General features: G+C 49.3%; 1 protein-coding gene across 2 annotated transcripts in view; it reads left to right on the top strand.

The window, feature by feature from the left end:
- The window catches only part of PRAG1 (PEAK1 related, kinase-activating pseudokinase 1), a 43,405-nt gene extending 24,027 nt beyond the window's left edge, over window positions 1–19,378 (top strand). For both annotated transcript variants that reach the window (XM_075929344.1, XM_075929343.1), the window contains 3 exons: window positions 2,369–2,520; window positions 10,480–11,141; window positions 18,046–19,378. In XM_075929344.1, coding sequence (XP_075785459.1) covers window positions 2,369–2,520; window positions 10,480–11,141; window positions 18,046–19,086 — 1,855 coding nt within the window. In that variant the 3' untranslated portion in view covers window positions 19,087–19,378. The remainder of the gene's footprint in view (window positions 1–2,368; window positions 2,521–10,479; window positions 11,142–18,045) is intronic.
- The last annotated feature ends 2,700 nt before the right edge of the window (window positions 19,379–22,078 follow it).

Raw genomic sequence — 22,078 nt, 5'->3', positions numbered from 1 at the left:
TTTGGGATGCCTCCCGACGCTTTGCTGCTGTAACTCCCCCGTGGTCGCTCGCAAACCACCTGCAGCATCTGTGTGTCATAGGGACATTCCAATGCGTTTTAATTCTGTAAATTTCAGCGTTTGCATGGTTACACGTGGGGGGTAGGCAGGAGCCAGTGGATGCAGGGAGCCGGCTGAAAGCCAGCTCCCCACATGCACCAGCTCCCACCTCTCTCGCCACTACGTGGCTGCCTCTGATACAGAGGCAGCAGTGGGGGAGGGGGGCTGCAGAGGGCTGCATGTAACAGTGCATGGTAACTGATGAGCCTTGGCTCATTTGGTTAATTGTATAACGGCTACACGTTCACAGCCCTAGTGTGTAGCCACAGCCCTGGTCCAGCAGCCTGTTTGCAACACAACCGCTACAATCTGGCTTCCAGCAGCCTGAGGTGACCACGTGCAGGGTGACCCCCACACATTCCCAGTCCCAAATTTTCTGCTCAAAACGTGTGTTCTGCATTGTCCCACCCACTCCTGGACAGTCCCGATAGATTAGGTTCCTTGCCCCGTAACAGTCTGCTGCCTTAAATGGAGTTACCCAGTCAATTCACAACACACGGTTTGTTTTAAAGAATAAAACAAAGTTGATTTAACTACTAGGAGAGAGGCTTTAAGTAAAACAAGTATAAGGCATCAGTGGTCACCAACCACTAGATCAGGATCTACTGGTGGATCTTGGCGCTTCTGACGAGTGATCCTGACTGGTTTGGCCAAGAGGAAGGGAAGGGAGAAAAGGGGGTGCTGATTTCAGAGTACCCCCCTCCCACCCTGTATCTTATCTCCACTGAGCTGGGGGAGGGGCACAACAGGGCTTGGGATGGAGGGAGTTTGCTGGCTACTTTTGAGAGTGGTGCAGGGCCAGGGCAGGGGTGAACCTGTCTTAGCCCCACTGCACCACCACCCAGGAGCCATCAGAAGTAAGCCGTGTCCAGCTGGAGCCAGCTCCAAACCCCTTCCCAGTCATGAACCCCCTCCTGTACCCTAAACCCCTGCCCCAGCCCTGAGCCCCCTGCACCCAGACTCCCTCCGACACCCCAACTCCCTGCCCCAGGCTCAGCTCAGAGCCCCTCCCACTCCAGATCCCTTAGCCCAAGACCAGAGCCTGCGCCCCAACCCTCTGCCCCTACCTGGTGAAAGAGAGGGAGGATGGAGTGAGCAGGGGCAGGGCCTCAGAGAAGGGGCATGAAGAAGGCCCAGCAAGGGTTTTTGGGTTTGAGGTGGATCCTGGATTGTGCTTAAATTCAAAAAGTGATCTCATGCTTAAAAAAGGTTGGAGACCCCTGCACTACACGGTTATGTGAGAAGACTCTTTTAAAACTTAAACTGGGCTTGGTTCAATGTGAAATTCTTCCAAGTTCCCAGTAACATAGCAGACCATGTTTGAGTCAGGATCGGCTCCCAAAGTTCAACAGCTGTTTCTTTTGTTGCCCTAGGTGAAAAGGAGAGAAATGGATTGGGGGGGAGGAATTGGCCCTGCGCGTGCATCCCTAGAATTTGGAGGGTGCCGACTGAACCGTAGCAGCGCTGTGATTGGTTGTAGAGGCAGCGCCCGGCGCTCACAGTCAGGGTGGTGTGCAGTCAGCACGCATCTCGCTTCCCGGGCCAATCCTGGTAGGGAAAAACAGTGCGGACAAAACCCAGCAGAGCCTGACAACCCTGCACGTGGGCAGGAGTCAACAAAATGCCTCACTGGCCTCACCTCGAACCCCGATGGGCTGCGTGCGCCCACCACAGATTCCAGAGCTGCTTGACCAGTCCAGATTAATCAGCGCTCTGCAGGTTTAAACGTGCTACCAAAACCATGCGGGGCACCTCGTAACCTGACATATAATGTTGTTGGTGATAAGGTTGGCCAGTGAGCGATGAGGGTTTGGATGATACTGCACCACACCTGTGTTGCACCAAGATGCTTACAACAATGGAGAGTGTGAATACAGGGGTTGCGTTCCCGCCCACCAGGGCAGTAACAAAATGACAGGTATTCTCCAGTGTGTAAACGGGAGTGTTACCCAGATGAACCCCTTGGGGCCAAGGCTATTTACATACCGGCCTTACGCCTGCAGGCAAACTCGCCTCCTCCCCAGCAGCGTGGTAGGGGAAGCATGTCCGTTCCACGTTGGGCCGCTGGAACGTGTGGGATGTTCCGGTAGGGGCATATGTAGGCGCCCAAATTTGGCTTCCGCTCTGCTGAATGGGACAGCCCTGCCTCCCTGGTTTTCCTGTGGGACGAAGAGGTCAGACCAAATGGGTCCGATGTTTGCCTGCGAGCGGGGCGGCGCTAGGTCTAACCCGGGCAAGCCGTGATCCCGTGTGTTGTTTCACTTCCCAGGCACGCTTTGAAAATGAACAAGAGCAGCTCTGAGCTGGAGAAGGTCAGCAATGGCTCTGCGGAGAGCCCGCCTTTCCGGGAGAGCCACGTCCGCTTCGTGGCTGGCTCCACAGACAGCCTCAGCTCTGACACCAGGACGGCCAGCGAGGAAGGTAACTGACCCTTGCTCCATTGTGCGTGTGCGCGCGTGTTGGGTTTATGGAAGGGGCAATCCACAGCCCGAGGGCTGAAATCCCTTGTTCAAGCAGCATCCAGACCCCAGAACAAGCACAGCTTTGGCAATACGAGCTTTCCCTAGGCTGAGTTCAACTTCCATACCTGTGCTCCTACTGTAGTCGGTGGCAATGCTTCCATGGATGTCTGTGCACACGGGATCTTGCCTCTGACCGCGCCGATGTCGATGGTCTGGGGGAAGGTCACTTGCTGTCTTCACGGTCCCAGCCATTATGCTCTGTCATTACACGCTGGATTGGAAACGGGTGATCTCCCGTGAACAATGGTGTATCCCGTGACCAGCCTCTGAGCTGTGCACTTCCCCCAACTCTCTTGTTGAGTCTCTCTAGACAATCTGGGCCGAGACACAGCAGCTCGCTTTTCGTAATGTGCCAATGCCAAAATGGTGCCTGCTGCGGGTTTTTAGACACCAGGCCAGACCATCAACCCCCCACCTCCTCCCTGGCCAATGGATAGACCTGCCGAATGTGCTCCAGGATCAGAGATACAGAGGAGCATTCATCTTTGACATGTGACTGCCTTGGTGGGTTGCAGGGAGGCAGAACACATCCTGTAGCTCTACTAGAGGAAATCAAAGATAGCAAGAGGGACAGAGATTAGCGTGATGTGGTGTGCACAAGTATTTTGTAAAGGAGGAGTGGGGGGGGAGTGCCCTCTTTAATTAGTTTGGGTTTTCTTTGAAAAATAGATGCAGGGTGTCCCGCTATACATCCGTTCCACACTAAAGTCAAAGCTTGTAGGAACTGATCCATTATAAGTCTTCCCATTCCCTGCTCTTAAGTCACACACAAAAAAAACCCAAACGATTTGCACTAATGGAAGTCAGCCAAGGGGGGGGGGGGAGAATTCTGTAAGTCCAAGTTTTTTTTGAGCATATCTTGGACTTATAGCGAGGACGGCCTGTATTCTGCAGTCATTTTTTCCCTACATATATTTAGCTTAGACACGTACCGACACCTTACACAGTCCTACAACTATTTCCTTTTCAAATAGCCGTTTTCATATCATGGAAGTTTTCTGCCTCTCCAGGAGCAACAATTCATAGCGATAAAATTCAGAGCTAGTTGTCTGGAAATGACATTTTCCTAGCCTGGCTCTCTATTTAAGAGGGAGAACATGCCAGGAATTATAAAAGAAAAAAATCTTATTGTATGTCAGACTTGTGCTCTCTCGGTACCTTAACTTATAGCTGTCAGATGTGACCAGAAGAGGAAAGGGGTTTCCTTGTTCGTTTCAGTGACGCACGGAATTTTAATTTTCTTGAGAAATTTGAAAATTAACTGCTTGGGTGATTTTGCTAATGTAAATGAAGAGCTGATCACATAGGCCCGAGTAGGAATAACCAAGATCCAGTTGATTTTCCAGGCAAGCTTGACCAAAAATTCAGTAGCAAGATCTATGTGTTCGGAAGTGGTTCAAAGCAGGCTCTGACCTAGCTTCAGATAAATTTAAAAAACAAGGGAGTTTTATTAAAGAACATTTTGAAATGGCTAATCCAGACAGTGTAGCTTTCCTGCCCCGAGTACTGGGTATTACATTTGATTTATTTTACACTGCTTCTGGCTGTTGATTTTTTTCATTCTGCGTTAGATCTTAGCGCTACAGATGGTTATGGAAGTAGTCGAGGGAAAGCTGGAGATTTTGGTAGTTAGGCAGTACCCAGAGAGACCTTTATGGCACACGGGGGAGGTGTAAGAGACACTTTGCGGTTGTGGACTCAGCATGTTACTGGGATGTTAAAATACTTCACAGTGAAATAGGAAACCATGTGGACATTGGAATTTGCAGCATAGAATCATAGGCCTGTAGGGGACCCGAAGAGTCTTGCCCCCATCGTTCACTTTCAAAGCTGATGGCTCCCTGGATGGTGAACGGGGTGGATCACACCTCTGGGAACTGATTTCAGGCTGTCTGCTGACTCAGGCAAAGCCACCTATCTTGATTTAGAATCATAGAACCATAGAGCTGGAAGAGACCTCAGGAGGTCATCAAGTCCAGCCCCCTGCCCAAGGCAGGACCAACCTAACTAAATCAACCCGGCCTGGGCTTTGTCACGCCGAGACTTAAACACCTCTAAGGATGGAGACTCCACCCCCTCCCTAGGTAACCCATCCCAGTGCTTCCCCACCCTCCTAGGGAAATAGTTTTTCCTAATATCCAACCTGGACCTCTCCCGCCACAACTTGAGCCCATTGCTCCTTGTTCTGCCATCTGTCACCACTGAGAACAGCCTCTCTCCATCCTCTTTGGAACCCCCCTTCAGGAAGCTGAATGCTGCTCTCAAATCCCCCCTCACTCTTCTCTTCTGCAAACTAAACAGACCCAACTCCCTCAGCCTCTCCTCGTAGGTCATATGCTCCAGCCCCCTAATCATTTTGGTTGCCTTCCACTGGACCCTCTCCAATGCGTCCACATTTGCTCTCTTTGAAGGATTCCTTTGCACTCAGAAGGGCAAAAACCTGGGGCCATATTGCTGTGTGCGGCTGAGCTTTGCTCGGAACACAGCGGCAGGCAGGCAGCTGCTGCGGGTGGGGGCAGACGGCTGTGCTGTTTTGATGTTCCCCTGCACCGAGAGCTCACAGAGCTACTCGTGATGCTGCTCTCGGCAGCTGAGGAGACTGTGGGAGAACTTGGAGGGAATCCTGAGATGTGGTCAGCTCCGCCTCCCCACAACACGGCACTGTAGGCTACGTACCCACAATGCACTGCTCTCATGGATGATGGTGCTCACAGTGTGGGCATGATCTGTCGACAGAGGAAGCAAGCATGAACGCCCTCTGGCGATGTTTGTTTTGTCGACTTCTGGGTGTCGACTAAACTTGATAGTGACGACATAGCTGTGATATAAGCCAAAGATAGGCTATGGACAGTCACTGCTCCGTCACTAGCTGAACTTGAACGAGCAACCTACAGGTGAAAGGTGCTCTGTTAGCCCAGTCCCAGGCCCCGGTGTCTTGCCGTTGCATGAATTTCTGTGTATAGAAAAGTTCTTTAATGAATGCATGGCCAGTGATTCACTTGGCTAATCTACAAAGGACCCGCTAATGTCAGCCCTGGAACCACAGACCAGGGTCAAAGAGTAAACAGGATTTATTGCTGCCCAGCCCTTGATAATGCAAAAATCTGCCAGGAGGCTTCCCCGATCTGGCTCTGTGCGCACAGATGTAGCGGCACATGCTGGCTAGGAAGTTTTTAACCTAGTATTAAATGATTTCAAAATATTTATATTGCCAAGTACGACTATTTATTCTCATGATTCCTCATGGCATGTGAATAATCAAATACCATGGGTTGTAATTTTTCATCCCTTCTGAACGACACCAATTATTACTCTTACATTTTTTGCTCTGATAAAACTCTTTTTCCCCCCCCCTCATGACAAATGACCAGCCTTTCTCCGGGCCAGATTTAACAAGAGAGGAAAACGTTCATAAAGCACAACTGAGTGAACGGAGCCGGGTGCCAAGATCCACATTCTGGTGCGCGCCCACGGTTCAGCGGAGGCATGTGAACAGCACTCCATTCTTAAAGCGCGTCGCTGGGAGACTGTGTGAACTGAGTCAGTGGAGGACTTTGTAGCCGGGTGGAGTTGGCTGAATTCTGCGCCTTCCCTCCTCCCCCGAACTTGAACCTTGCCCTGTGTGCAGCAAGCCATGGAGTTCAGTGTGTCACCTCTTTCTCACTGCTCTGACAATGCTTAATCTGCAGGGCCGAGCTGCACGTCACATGAGTCCGTCTCTCTTTTCTTCTGCCTCGCCTATCCCGTTTAATTGCTGAGCCACTGTGGCACAAGAAATAAGCAGGCTTTGTTTGAATAGTTGTTGCTGAACAAGTCCCCTTCAGTATTTCATTCTGAACGCCTCTCAAGTGACTTCAGAGTTTAGCTATTTACCCTATACCAGTTTTACTACTGTTTGGCAGCTAGTACAGGAGGAAATGCCAGTGTTTCTTCAAACTACCATCGACTATCAACCTCTTCCTTCAAAACACTGTTGAATGATTCCGATTAAATCTCTTTCACCGTAGATTTGCTATAACTAACTGGCAATGCACACTGGATTTGGGTCTAATTCTTTTGTCCACCTCTGGGTTTCAAGGCCAGCTATATTGTAGGACTTCTTAAGGTTTTATAAACATCACAAGTGTTTGTAACAACAGGGAGTTAATAAACCACGTAAGATATGTCCACACTGCAAAATAAAAACACCACAGTGGGCTCTTGGGGAATAAACGAGGGCTGTCAAGTGATTCAAAACATGAATTGCAATTTTAAAAATGAATTGCAATTAATCACGCTGTTAAACAATAATAGCATAACATTTATTTTAAATATTTTTGGTTTTTTTTTTTTACATTTTCAAATATTCACTTGAATTACAACATAGTGTACGGAGCTCACTTCCTATTTTTTATTACAAATATTTGCACTGTCAAAAACAAAAACTGTCATTTTCAGTTCACCTCATAAAGTGGGTCTGGCCCACGATAGCTCATCATCTCATAAACCATCTTGTTAGTCTTTAAAGTGCTACATAGTCCTGTATTTTGTAACAGTACTGTAGTGAGAGCTCTTTATCATAAAAGTTGAACTTGCAAATGTTGAATTTTGTACAAACCGGTAACTGCATTCAAAACTAGAACAATGTAAAACTTTAGTGCATACAAGTCCACTCAGTCTTCCTTGCTCACAATACCATCTGATAATGAGAGCAGGTGTTTGCATGGCACTGTTGTAGCTGGTGTTGCAAGAGATTTACTTACCACATGTGCTAAAGATTCATCTGTCATCCACTGTTCCTGAGGAACATGTTTCCATGCTGATGATGGGCTCTGCTCAATAATAGAGTGCAGCCTGATGCGTGGTCACTTTCATCTGAGTTAGGGATATAATAATGTGACCGTTTAAACGGTTAACTAATGAGCATGAACTTATTGGTTACCATAACTGTTCTACGCTGGCTCCCGTTCCCGGGAAGTTGGCTGCCATCCCATGCTGCTGACCCTGTTTTAGAGCCTGCAAGTCGAGGCAGCAACCAGCTCACTGCAAGCAGGGCCAGGAGCTGGCTTAAAAGCCAGTTTTCAGGGTGCACTGGCTCCCAGGGAGCCAGCTGCCACCATGCACTGCATGCGCTGCGGTATAAAACGTATACTACAGAATCTGCAGCGTAGCCAGCTCCCTGGAAGTGGGGCCGACTGCTGGGAGCTGGCTTCTGGTGTGTGCTTGCTGCCAGACCCACTCCCCTGGAGCCGGCTGCACTGTGGGCTCCTCCGTATAAGCTTTCTATTGCAGAGCCTGCTGCTTGTAACTGCAAAGATTTTTAAAAGTTACAGTTACCTAATTAACTGCTTTTTAACATCTCTAATCAGCAGGATGGTGATTTTGTTGGGTTTTTTTAATTCATGTTCAGTAACTTCCACATCAGGATGTTGCTCTTTTAAGACTTCTAAAAGTATGCTCTACGCCTCCTCCCGCTCCAATTTTGGATGGCACTTCAGATTCTTAAACTTGGGTTGAGTGCGGTAACTGGTTTTAGAGATTTCACACTGTCGTCTTTGGCTTGTGTCAAAAAAATGCAGCGAAAGTGATATTTAAACTAACTTGCTAGATCATCATCTGCTACTTCTGTCACATGAAATATATGGCAGACTGCGGGTAAAACGGAACAGGAGATGTACCATACCTTCCCCCCGAGGAGCTGAGTCACAGATTTAATTTACACGTTTTTTTTAATCAGCATCATTAGCATGGAAGCATGTCCTTTGGAATGGTGGCAGAGGCATGAAAGATTTACAAATGTTTAGCATATTTGGCAGTAAAATACCTTGCAATGCCAGCTACAAAACTGCCACGTAAACACCTGTTCTCACTTTCCGGTGACATTGTAAATAAGAGGCGGGTTGCAGTATCTCCCGTCAGTGTAAAGAAAGTTGTTTGACTTCCCCCTCTTGGTATTCACACCTCCCCATCAGCTGCTGGGAGTGAGCCACTTCCACCCTGATTGAATTGATCTCCTGAACACTAGTTCTATACTTGATAAGTAACTTCCTTCTTTTGATACAGTAGCACACATATATCCCTGCCTCCGCAATTTCTACTCTCATGTGCCTGATGAACTGTGTTTATCCACAAAAGTTTATGCCCAAACAAATCTGTTAGCCTTTAAAGTGCCACAGGACTCCTCGTTGTTTTTTTGCAGATACAAGAAACATGGCTTCCCCTCAAAGATTTGTGTGTCTTTGCGAAGGGCAGAACAGAAAGTAGGACTGAATGGACTTGTAGGCACTAAAGTTTCACATTGTTTTGTTTTTGAGCGCAATTATATAACAAACAAAATTACATTTGTAATTTGGACTTTCACAACAAAGAAATTACCCAACTGTTTTGTATGAGGCGAACTGAGAAATGCTATTTATCATGTTTACAGTGCATATATCTGTAATAAAAAATCACAGTATGCAGTGACTGCTGTACACTTCGCGTTCTGTGTTGTAATTAAATCAATATTGAAAATGTATAGAAAAACATCCAAAACTATGTAATACATTTGAATTGATAGTCTATTGTTTCCCAGGGTGATTAATTTTTTTAATTGTGATTAAAAAATTATCTGCACGATAACTCACGATAAACTGCAGACCAGTTTCTATATAAATAGTATGTTGCTGGCGTGTTTGCAATTACATTGTAAAACACATCTAACGTTGTAGAAGTCTATCTGTGGAGCCGTACCGCACACTGGAGAGCAAAACACATGCTAAATGAATCTGCTACAGTACTCTCCCTTGCAGTGTCATGTGCTGGATCAAGGGGTCGGTTAATCGAGTAGTTGACTAACTTCATGAATTCTTAGCGGTTAGTCAACTATTCTATAGTCCCCGGGGCCAAGGCCAGCAGCCAGTCACAGGCCTGGCCCTAGGGCGAGGCGAGCAAGGCAAATTACTTGGGCCCTGCGCTTTTGGGGGCCCGCGTTGCTGAGTATTCAACATCCACCGGCCAGGTCCGGAGCCCCACCCCCCAGTGACCTGCCTTGGGCCCCGCAAACCCTTCGGCCGGGCCTGGCCAGTATGCTCCGTCCCCACTCCCAAGAAGCCCCTTGCCACCCTGTGTTGCTGCCTCTGTATCCGAGGCAGCAGCATGAGGTGCCAGGCAGGAGCTGGTCCGTGAGGGGAGCCAGTTTAAAAAATAGCTCCCCTCGCAGATCGGCTGCCTGCTGCCATGCCCTGCTGCCCCTGAGAGAGAAGCAGCAACGGGGGGGGGGGGGGGAGAGGCAGCACCGTGGAGCCAGGGGGAACCTTTGCATGACAGGTGCTCTAATAGAATATGTCCATCACATTCACATATAGCTACGTCCTAGCTAGTCCTGCTTCCGAAAAGGAGAGCTTCCACTCAAACTACCTAGGCTTCCCTGCCTGCAATCGCTGCATGGCTTTGATGGTTTTTTCACTGCAACTTGTCTGGCCTTGTGGCCCAGTTCTCTTGTTGCAGCATCCGAGCATCTCTCCCCGAGAGTGACTCCTCTCCTACTGCAAACAGAGGCGCTCTCGCCGACTGAGTTCCAGAAGAGGGACCCGAGGCAACCCGTAGGGACTGGTGGAGCATGTGCGATGATGCCTGCCGCTTTGGTGTCATTGCTCTGCATCTGTGGTGAATTATTTAATAAGACCCCCGAGCTCCCATTGCTGGATCGGGGATGGAAATCAGGCCCCTCACTGTGACTTGTGCCCTTGAAGATCTCCCCTGGTGTTTTCCATGCTAATACGGGACAGCGGGGAGCCCCAGTTGCTAAAGCAGTTGACTGTCGTGTCATCCGGACAGTCACCTGAACAGAGCCCTTTGCACTGACCAGCCAGCTTTTTTTCTGTTCCTCTCCCTGCAGGCTCCACCCAGGACAGGTCTCTGGATGCGCCTGAGCAGCCGCCGCCTCTGCCACAGAAGAAAACGGTAAGCCGGGCACTCTCGTCGCCCGATGGCTTTTTCTGGGGCCAAGCCTCTCCGGGCAGAACAGCGAATCCCTCCAGCCCCAGACTGAACCTCAGTCACTCCGAAAGCAACGTCTGCGTCCGCAGAGACTCCCCGTTCAGCTGCTCCTCTCACGTGGGCGGCAGCCACCCCGCCGCCTCCTCCGAATCGCTGGAAAAGGCCTGCAAAGGGAACGGCCCGTGGGGTCCAGCGTCCAACCAGAGTGGCCGCGCCCGCCTCCCGAACCGAGCTGGGCAGGCGTTTCCATCCTCTCCGCTCCTTGCGTCTGGCCCGGTCCCTTCCGTCTCCAGCCTGCAGCTCCACACTCTGCTGCACAATATCGACAGCAAGGAGGGGGTGTACGCCAAATTAGGGGGGCTCTATGCCGAATCCCTGCGCCGCCTCGTGGCCAAATGCGAAGACTGTTTTATGCGGGATCAGAAAACCGAGCTGCGTTTCCACGAGAAGAACTGGTCGCTCTTTAAGCTGACGTGCAACAAACCCTGCTGTGTCTCGGGCGATGCCGTCTATTACTGCGCCACCTGCGCCAAGGACCCTGCCAGCACCTATGCCGTGAAGGTACGGTTGTTTTGTTTGCGTTGGCTGTTCGGCTCTTGTCTCTGCAGTCAAGCAGGAACATACCCTCTGGGCACGTGGGCTACATAAACTGGCCCAGCTCCACCGAAGTCCACTTCTGGGAGATCATTCCAGGCCTGGTTAGCATGCGAAGCACAATTCTATAAAGCCAATAGCTTTACCCTCCCGATAGTAATCCTTCAAATATGCAGGGTTCGTTGCTTTATTCATTGCTGCACAGCTATGGCATCAGCCTCATAGGTGTTCATTAATAATACTTGGCACCTACGTCGTCTTTACAATAGCACCTCTGTGAGAGAGGTGATATTTTATATGTGGGGAAACTGAGGCAGTCCACGACCACAGAGGAAGTAGCAGAGCTAGATTGGAATGCAGGAGGCCCTAAATTCTCTTCATGTCATCCTCTAAAGCAGTGTTTCTTAAACCGTGTCCCATGGAACACTGGTGTTCCCTGAACAACTCGCAGGTGTGCCACGACCTCTTCTTTTTTTCTATTACTACTTTTTGTGTGTGAGAGACAATGGTTTTTGTCTGCTTTTCCCGGTGCCTGACGGAAGCCCACTCGGGATACGTGGCATCCCCGGTGTATTTTTTTATTACTATTTTGCTCGACAAATATTTTCCCTGGCAGGTTTTTTTTTTTCCTTTCTTTTTACTCGACAAATTTTTACAGCCATCTGGCAACCCTAAGTGTTCCACATTAAAAAAAAAATATTGCTTGGTGTTCCCTAGTCTAAAAAGTTTAAGAAACACTGCTCTAAAGCATGTTGTCTGTTTGGAATAAGCCTGCTTCTGCATGTGTGCTAAGACTGGACATTAGAGTGTGTGGTAAAACCTTGGTAAACTGCTGTTTCAGGGTAAGGTGTCATGTTTTATGAATTCTTGGTTTTGTCTGGATCCAAGTTAGCCAGGGTGCAGGTACGTAAATGGGTGTCGCATTGAAGCAGCCCCCTCATAAATCGTCAACACTGTTGTTGTCTCCCTTGCTAAGTTTAAATCGGAGAAATCATTCGTCATGTGGTTGCCACGAAGGCCAGTCACACGTTGGTTGATAGGGGCTTACAACGAAATAGCGGCAGTGCTTGGTTTTCATCACAGCCTGTTTTTTCTTGATTGCATAATGAGGAGGATTGCTTTTCACTCCGTACTGGACCTGTCTGCCTCGAACATACACAAGCTGATTAAAAGTAGCATGAAAGACAGGCTGTTTCCTCTCTAGTTGAAAGCATCTGGCCGAGACACCTTTGAGTGCCCATGTTACCTCAGCAGTCTGTCTTTCGACCTTATGATACAGTGTTCCCTGTAAGCTGAGTGCTTGGGCAGCCATCCAGGACAGATTCAAATGCTGCCCAACTGATTAACAGAGCGCCCACAGACGGCAGCATGTGTATCTACTGGTGGTGCACGTCCGACATGGCTTGGTGCACATAAGAATATTCATTCCACGCTTGGATGGAAAAAATTAGAGGGAACATTGTTTATGAACCCCAGGAATTCATAGAATCATAGAATAATAGGACTGGAAGGGACCTCGAGAGGTCATCGAGTCCAGCCCCCCGCCCTCAAGGCAGGATCAAGCTCCGTCTACACCATCCCTGACAGATGTCTATCTAACCTGTTCTTAAATATCTCCAGACAGGGAGATTCCACCACCTCCCTTGGCAATTTATTCCAATATTTGACCACCCTGACAGTTAGGAATTTTTTCCTAATGTCCAATCTAAACTTCCCCTGCTGCACTTTAAGCCCATTACTCCTTGTCCTGTCCTCAGAAACCAAGAGGTAGAGGTATCTTAGAAAGTTAACACACTTAGCAAGTGGCCAATCGCTTTTCACTCAAGTCTAGTGTCTCTGTTTGAGAGCTGGCTTTTAGACTAGAAAGTGTGGCTTTCTGAACCCTGCACAGGCCCAGAGTGGTGTGGCCCCTAATCCCAAAGTGCTCCGGCGTTGGGTGGGCTGACTTTTCCCCTTGCATAATCTTGGTATTAGGCCCCCTGCTGTACAGTCCTGCTAGCCTGCAGACAGAGAGCGCAAGTCCAGAGGTCAGCCCAAGCCAAAAAAAAGCTACAGATAGGTCAGACTGGAAATAGCTCCAAGCATGTCTTAGTTGAAAAGTGGCCAAAGTAGGTTTGCAGTTCACATTCCAAACAAACCGGACATCCGTCATCGAATTTAACAGGAGGGTTTTAAGTAGGCAGAATACAGTGACAGACTGACGCCTCGATCAGTGCTAACCGTGGAGACGTGCAGGTTTCACAGAGCCGTGCACAAGTCCGAGTTGGCTGTACCTTTCCCCCAAAGGAAAGTCAGTGCACTGAATTGGAATGACCCGTCTCATGGCGCCGCACACAGCGGACTCCCCCTGGCCTGACTTACTCAGAAGAATTTAGGCCTTTCTGTTGTCTGTACCAATCTGACCTGATTCTGAAGTCCCCTGAGGGAATGGAGTGTTGTAAAGGACAGAACCCTTGTTTTTTACATAATAGGACTTTACTTATGTCCCGCATAGGGCAGTATTTCTCAACCTTTTTTTATAAAGTACCCCCTTTAAAAAAAAAAAAAAGTACCCCCAGTACCTACAGTTTTCAGACACACACATTTTTTTTTCTACCATTGCAACACATTTATTTAAACAACTTAATTGTATCTGGGCGGGTGGTGAAATTTTGGGTGTAAAAAGGACAAAAATAAAACACTGTAAAACTTAAAACAAAAATTCAGTTTTCTCCAGATTTCCGTTGTGTTGACGTACCCCCAGACGTCTCTCGAGTACCCCTAAGGGTACTGGTACCACTGGTTGAGAAACACCGCCATAGGGAACCTGTGTTTATTCTGGAATCCTGGCAGATGGTAGTAATGGAGCTAGAACACGCTGAGGTAGCTTTGCTGGCCACTAGTGCCAAGTGGATTTCTGCCGTTTTCCAGAGTCCTTTCATTGTCGTTGTTAGACTGATGGAGGGACTGTAATTGGGAGGCTTAGCAGCTGCTGGATTTCTTTCCCTGCCTATTGTACCATTGCCCAGGGTTTCAAACGGGAAAGAGATTACAGGCCTGCCGTTAAAATTAGACCCAGAGAAACAAGACAACTTGACAGGTTTAGCTGAGCCAAGTGTCTGCTGAGGCGTTGGAGCCAACACTTTGTGCTGAGCTATTGGCATTGGCTATAGCAAGCACACACATGTGAACATGCTCCTCTGGGGTCAGACCGACTGCAGGGAAATCAAGCCAAAATATGCTCCCGGCCTTGGCTTATTCCTTCAGTCAAGCCCACGGTGCTAAGCCAGAGACCGGATCTGAGCCCCATCTCTCCTTGCCATGCTCACTGTGTTTCAAACGGACCTGGCCTACCGTTCTGTCCTGGCGCCGGAGAAACCGGACAGACGCCACACTGAGGCTTGATTTTGCTGCCTCCGTTCGCTTCCTGAGGTGAGCAGGGCTGTGTACCCCTCTAGCAGGAGTAGGGGTACAGGATTGGATCCTGACTTTGTGTTTCCATGCAGAATGTTCCCCATGGATTGCAACTGGCTACATCAAAGAAGTTGTCGTTTAATTACTGAGCATGCATGCAGGCACTTGCACTAAAAAAGGCCCATATAATTTGTATGCTGCTTATAATAAATAACAACCAGTACATAACATGGGACTAGCAAAAGGCATACTTACACCTACACTAGCAAACTGATGGGCGATAAAACTGAAAGCCCTTTCCCTCCTTCATAGCTCTTTGCTAAGGTTCTGTAGGGGCTGGAGTGTTTAATCTGTAATCTATCCCTGGGCCAGTTTCCTTGAAACCATCCTTTAACAGCATACATCTGCACGAGCAGCAGACCCTTTTTACTAAGAAAAAGAAATAAATGTATGTTAATAGCTCTCCCCGCAGTATGTAGCCACTAGAATGAATGCCCAGCAGAATTTTAGTTTTTAAAACGTTTCCCCGGGAGCACACAAATGTGTCTGCCCTGGAAGTCCTGCCGATTTATTTTTGCACTCACTTTCGCTTAGATGACCCAACGGATATCGTGTCCCGGGCTTGTGTGCACTTTAGGAGAGGGAGAAATTTGCTCCGGGGTTTGAAACCTCCTGTGCTGAGTTCTAACCCAGAGCAAATTCATGTGGCTGAGGTACAAATAAATCTCTGCATTAAAAAGGCTTGCAATGGACATGCTAAGAGGCCTGTCATTGTTGCAGAGCTAATGGATGTTGCTACGATAAATCCATTTTTCTGCAGTTATTCATGCTGTCACAATGGGAAAAGTTTAAAACACAAGGAAAAGTTGAGTGTAGATTTAGGTGAACTTTGACTTGGATGGTGGGACGGGAAGCTACATAATGCCCTCCCTTTTCATTTTATGTGGGTTCTTTTGTTTGCCCCTTGGCCAATCCTTTCTAGTCCTCCATTGATGTTTCTTGTCTCGGTATAGTCCTCATTTTTCTTTTTGTCATGGCTATTGTGAGGCAGGGCCATTCACGTGAGCTGCCTTTTGTACTAATAGCTGCTTTAGATTTTCCATCAGGCCAATACTTGAGACTTTTGCTGGCTTTTTCTGGCCCCAGTTTCAGGGCTTTGCTAGTATGTGCCAGGCGGACCTGAACCAAAGTGGAGGGAGAAGGAACAGTGAAAATAGTTTGAGTTTCTGGGAGAGAGCTGTGTTCTAAATGTAGCCTTGGATGGTATAATCCCAGTTTGCTCACTGAGGACCAGATGTTCTCTGGCCTCGTATTCCTCTGTGGTCTTTAGACAGGACGCTCTGGTCCTGTCTTCACTACAAAATCAGTTATGTCTGAGGACCTAGGTTCAACGTAGTCAAAGCCCTGTCTCTGTTGCAGGACAGAACGGTGTGGTAACCATGCCTGAGAAGTGTGGTCGTATCCAGGGCCGCATTATCACTTTTGTGGGCCCTAGGCACGTTTGCCTTCGTGGGCCCTCTCCTCCATAAAAAAAAATATTAAAAATGATTTTTGATATAACTTTAAATACTTCAACATTTTATTTTTTTGTCTGTTTTAGGCAAAAATTTAATAGATTTTCGTGGGCCCTAAAAGTTTCATTTTTTTCTGATGTGAGAAAAAAATTTAAACATTTTCTTAGACCCTAAAAGTTCATTTTTTTTTCTTCTGATTTTAAAGGAAATTAAAACATTTTTGTGGGCCCCTAGTAGTATTGTGGGCTCTACTGTGCTTAATGGATAAGTCGGCTCTGGTCATGTCCATCGTCCTTTTAGCCTTTATTTCTTCATCTGTAAAATGGGGATTATGCCATTTATTTCCATACCTCCTGGAGCATTGTGAGCATTAGTTGACATCTGTAGAGCACTAGGTGTTCATGGTCGGTCTAGTGGACAATAGAACAAATAGTTTGTAGACTTGTATTTTAAGCTGGGTATTTTGTGTGTCATTTTCCTTGTGATTTCCCGGGGAAACCGTCGTATTCCGTCAGCTGTGGAATATCAGGGAGCATTTCCCAGCTCCTGTTTCTGCCCCTCTGACCAGCAGAGCCAACTGGAGGTAGATCCAGCTGCTGGCCAGAAGGAGGAGGGGCAGGGATAGATGGGCGAATCCTCTGAGCTGAAAACACACCCTGAGCAGTAACAACGGGCTGTTGCCAGTGTTCGTGTTGTACATATAGCCCCAGGACTTCCCTGTCCTAAATGAGACGGTACCACTCGAGAGATCTTGGAGTTATCGCTGATGGCTTTCAGAAAACATTCGTCTAATCTGTAGTGGCAGTCAAAAAAGGTAACGGTGTTAAGAGCCATTAGGAAAGGGATAGATAATAAGAAAATAAATATAATGCTGCTCTATAAATCCATAGTACGCTGACCCCTTGAGTACTAAATGTAGTTCTGGTCACCCTATCTCAAAAAAGACCCCTTGTACATGAAAAAAGTGAGGCAAAGAGCAACACAAATAGTTAGCGGCATGGGACAGCTTCTGTATAAAGAGATTAAGAAGACTGAAACTGTTAAACTGGGAAAAGAGACTATTAAGTGAGGATATGAGAGAGGTCTGTGTAATCATGACTGGTGTGGAGAATGTGAATAAGGAAATGTTACGTGAAGGGTAAATAACACAAGAAACGGGGGGGGGGGAGGGTCTCCTGATGAAATTAACAGGCAGCAGGCTTAAATCAAACAAAAGGAAGTACTGCGTCACACAACGGAGAATGAATCTGTGAAACGCCTTGCCTGGGGATGTTGTAAAGGCCAAAACAGACTAAACTTCTCTAGTCCGGCACTCGGGTCTGGCAACATCCGTGGTCCGGCATGATTTTAGTGAGCTGGATATCCATTTATCATGGGTGTGGCCAAGTTTCCTGGTATCCCAGAAAGTTTGATGACAGCCACTAGTCCTGGCGCTCAGTGTTCTGTGCTGTTCGTTAGTTCTAATTTACCCCTAAATGTCTTCTAAGAGCCCAGCAAGCAGTGGAAGTGCTAGTAACGCTGCTAGACAATATTGACTTTCCATGGTCTGGCAAATTCTCTGGTTCAGCACAGGTGAGGTCCCAAGGGTGCTGGACTAGAGAGGTTCAACCTGTATATTCAAAAAAGAATTAGATACATTCATGGAGGATAGGCTGATAGCTAAGTAGATCGGGGTTGCAACCCCTCTGAGTATCTGTATACCTCCGCCAGCCCAGTGCTGGGCAATGGGAACAGGGATGGGCCATGTGATGATTGCCCTGTTTTGTTCATCTCTTCTGGGGCATCTGGCATTGGTCATGATTGGAAGTTGGGATTCTGGCCTGCCCCGTATGGCCGTTCTTGTTAGGCCCTGAAGATCAATGCCCTGCTAAGCCAGAGGCACCCCTGAGCACATTTTGCCAAGCAGTCAGAGTCTGAGTGAGGGACCCCCCTAACCCACCTTGTGATCTCTTGTCTCTTGACAGATTTGCAAAACTCCAGAATCCAAAGTGTCTGCTTCCTACCACAGCCCCTCTGTGCCGGTTCACTTCAACATCCAGCAGGACTGTGGGCACTTCGTGGCGTCGGTGCCCTCCAGCATGTTGCTGTCGGCTGACGTAGCCAACAGCACTCCTCCCTCGGACGGCCCCGGCCTCTCCCGCTCCTCCAGCGAACAGGATTGCGTTGTCGTCATCACGCGGGAAGTGCCGCAGCAGACCGCGGCCGACTTCGTGAGGGAGACTGCCGCGTACCATCAGAGCAAGCCCGAGCTGTACGAGCGGCGGGTGACCTTCCTGCTCCTCCAGCTCTGCCACGGCCTGGAGCATCTGAAAGACCACAGCATCATCCACCGGGACCTGTGTCTGGAGAACTTGCTGCTCGTTCACTGCAAACCTCTCGCCGGCGGCGGGAAAGCCAAAGAGGAAAAGCACTTGCCCAGGCTCATTGTGAGCAACTTTTTGAAAGCCAAGCAAAAGCCGGGCACCGGGGACTCCAAACTGAAAAAGAACCAGGCCCGGCTGGCCCCGGAGATCGTCTCTGCCTCTCAGTACAAAAAGTTTGATGAATTTCAAACGGGCATCCTCATCTACGAACTTCTCCACCGGCCCAACCCGTTCGAGGTGAGGCCCCATCTCAGGGAACAGGACTACAGCCGAGATGACCTCCCCCCACTCCCCTCCCTCTCCATTTACTCCCGCGGGCTCCAGCAGCTCGCACACTTGTTGTTGGAAGCCGATCCGATCAAACGCGTCTGCATCACGGAGGCCAAGCGGATGCTGCAGTGTCTGCTCTGGGGTCCCCGGAAAGATTTAACGGACCAGCCTCGGAACCATGAAGAAGTGCTCTGTAGTGCTCTCCAGAACTGGATCGACATGAAACGGGCCCTGCTGATGATGAAGTTTGCAGAGAGGGCGGTGGACACGGAGCGGAGCGTTGAATTGGAGGATTGGCTTTGCTGTCAGTATTTAGCTTCTGCGGACCCTGCTTCCCTCCTCAATACACTGAAGCTCCTTCAGCTTCTCTGATCTCAAAAGCATCGCCATCCGAAGCAGCAGCAATAAGGAACGTGAGAGATTTCCATGGTTGACATTCACTCATGAACAATGGTACAAATCACTTTCGTGCTTATAGCATGTGACTGACTAAGAACCCAGCAGGTGATCTTTCTCTCCCCACCAAAAAAAATCTGTAAGTTTCAGGTGGATTACATTGCCTTGAATGCTGTACACTGCAAACAAACAAAAGCGGGTGCCTGCTATTTTTGGTATGGTAACTCTGTGGGCAAATAAAAACTTGTGCACGCGTATGTTTCTTACAGAGCGGAATGAGTTTGTGTTGAATTTCGTGGCAGACACGGAGCCATGTTGGCACCAGATTTTTCCCCCCCATAACAGATGGAACATCTAAGGCAATTTGCTTCTTAGATGATCTCGAGATTTGCAACGTGGTTCTCAGGCCCATGCGACAAAAATCGCAGCAATGCAAAATGCCAGCAGAAATGAGCCAGACATGCTGTTTTCAGGCTTTGCCAATGCTATTGGGAGCAGGTAGGACACCCCTCTTCCCCAGCAGGGGCTGGGACTAGAGACACTGCAGATTTTAAAGGCATTGTTTCCGGAGCACCAGACGTAACGGTCCAGACGTGAGTACCTGTAGGAACAGTTCTTTTTGGCACACTCCCCATTTCTGTAACCAGCTTACAGCAGTCACAGGTTTTCATACATAAGCTAACCTTTGCCTACCCCAGGGAAGGAGGGGCGAGCCCACAATTTCCTGGCGTTGTGACCACCAGTTCAGGTGGCCAGTGATGAGGGAGCCCAGGTGGGAGCTAGGCACGGAGGCCTACTGCTGTTTAAAAAGTCTGGTGCAGCCACCCCCGGGGACCTGACTGCACATTCTGAAGGGTTACCAAATTCTCAGGCCAGCTCAGCTCCATCTGATGCCAAACCAAGCGAAGGCAGCGTGCAACTTTTTAACCCTCTTTGAGAGAGTAAAGGACATCCTGCAACCAGCCACGCTGCGAATTAACTCCCAGGCTGCAAGGGGGCTCTTACTTAGCCATGTCTACACTAAAAGGGGAGGTCGAATCAAGATATGCAAAATCGACGTACCTTGTTTCAAGTTTCAGAAGCCGACAGGAGCAAACTCTTCCATTGGCTTCCCTTACTCCTCTCAGGAGAACCAGACGCTGACCAGAGCGCCCTCTGAGTTCAATTTAGCGAGTCTTAACTAGACCCGATAAATCAAGCTCCGGAAGATCGATTGCAGCAGCGTTGATCTTCCGTTTAGTGAAGACATGGCCTTAGCACCAATAGCCCTTTAAATATGACTTCCTGTGGCTTGGGAAAGTCCTGTTACTTTCTTGTGACTCTGTTTTCACTGGACTGAGCTTAAAAGTGGTTTGAGTGGGCCCAAGTGAGATGTCCCAGAAGTGTCCAGCCTGGGCTAGAGGTCCGAATGCACCTGCTGCTGACTCTGCTCTAGTTGATCAGGCACCCTGGGCAAGGCAGAGAATCTGACCAAGAACCAGACTGGTGAGAGCAAGACCAAAGGCCTCCCTGCAGCCCAGTTCAGGCTAGGGAGACACCGTGCAAAATGCCCTCTCTGTTCACCTCTGCCAGCGAACACAGTGCCCTAGGTTGCTTCGACTCCCAGGAAATCAGGCACCTCTGCCCCCTCTCCAAAGCCACATGGTTGTGAATTGTCCCAAAGGGCAGCTGGTTGCCCCTGCCTGGCTGTCCGTGGCGGTGCGCTACGAGCCCCACGGGGGTCTGACGGAGAGCTCTGCGAGAGAAGGGAGGAGACGCTGTGGTTCGTTTCGCTGCTTCACCCCGCTTTGAGGAAGATGGACAAAGCTGCTTGGGGCCTGTCACTGGGGTCTAGGCCCGTGGGTGTCAAACTTTCTTTTTTCTTCATGACCTAGGTGAAGAAAATCTTTGATGCCTGCGACAACATAATTTGACTAGAGTGTGGGCCCCGGGGCGGGGCTGAGAGTTTTGGGGTGCAAGAGGGGGCTCTGACATGGGGGGGCAGGGTTGGGGTAGGTGGGGCTGACCTTGAGCAACTCCTTGTCAGTGGTGCAGCAGGGGGTTAAGGCAGCTTCCTAGCACACAGACCAGGCTCCATCTCAGAAGCAGCCGGCAGCTGGTTCCCAGCCCGTGGGAGTGTGGAGCTAGTGCTCAGGACCGGGGCAGTGCGCAGCACCAGGAGTGCTCCCCCCACCCCACCGCACCCCCCACGCACCTAGGAGCTAGGGCCGGCCCCTGCTGGCATGCTGCACAGTCTGTGGGGCCAGGACAGGCAGGGAGCTGCCTTCACACACCCAATGCAGCACTGAGCCCCAGTGACCGACATCCTACCACCCTGTCTTGCAGGACTGGGGAAACTTTTTTGGGTCAGGGGCCAATCACCCACAGAAAAATCAGCCAGGGGCCGCACACAAGCAAAACCAAAAGCGAACCCGCTGACGTGGCCCCCGACTGAGGAGGAGACACCTTCCCCACGTTCCCCTGACACGCCAGAGCTGATGCTGGAGGGAGCCAGATTCAGGGAAGCCGGGGGCCGCATCCGGCTCCTGGCCTTAGGTTCCCCATCCCTCCAGCACTGAGTCGCAAATTGAAAACCACGAGTCCAGGAGGAGACAGGACGCAGGATCTAACCGCTGTGATTCCTGCATAAGCCCCTTGGGTCTGGCTGAGCTAGAAGAGCTGGGTCGATCTGAAAAGCATTTGATCTCTAAAAAGCCTTAAATCACCATGGAGACACAGGGCGCTCGCGGGGTAACACAAATCCCCTCTCGCTGGGAGTGCGGGGCGCCCTTCTCACAAGCGCTGCACGTTGTCCTCTGGGCGGCTCGGCTGTGTGCCAGCACAGCAGTGAATGAACGCCACCAAGAACCGGTCACGGCCACACAAATAAACGCGCTTGGCCCGCACAAGGACATGACTCAGCACATCCTGCCCATTGGAATAGTCCTCGTAAACCAGACCGGCAGAAGGAAATGCCCAGAATCTATCG

Source organism: Pelodiscus sinensis, chromosome 5, assembly GCF_049634645.1.
Source record: "Pelodiscus sinensis isolate JC-2024 chromosome 5, ASM4963464v1, whole genome shotgun sequence".
Taxonomy (NCBI): domain Eukaryota; kingdom Metazoa; phylum Chordata; order Testudines; family Trionychidae; genus Pelodiscus; species Pelodiscus sinensis.
The sequence above is the reverse complement of the archived record's forward strand: the minus strand, read 5'-3'. Positions and strand labels throughout refer to the sequence as shown.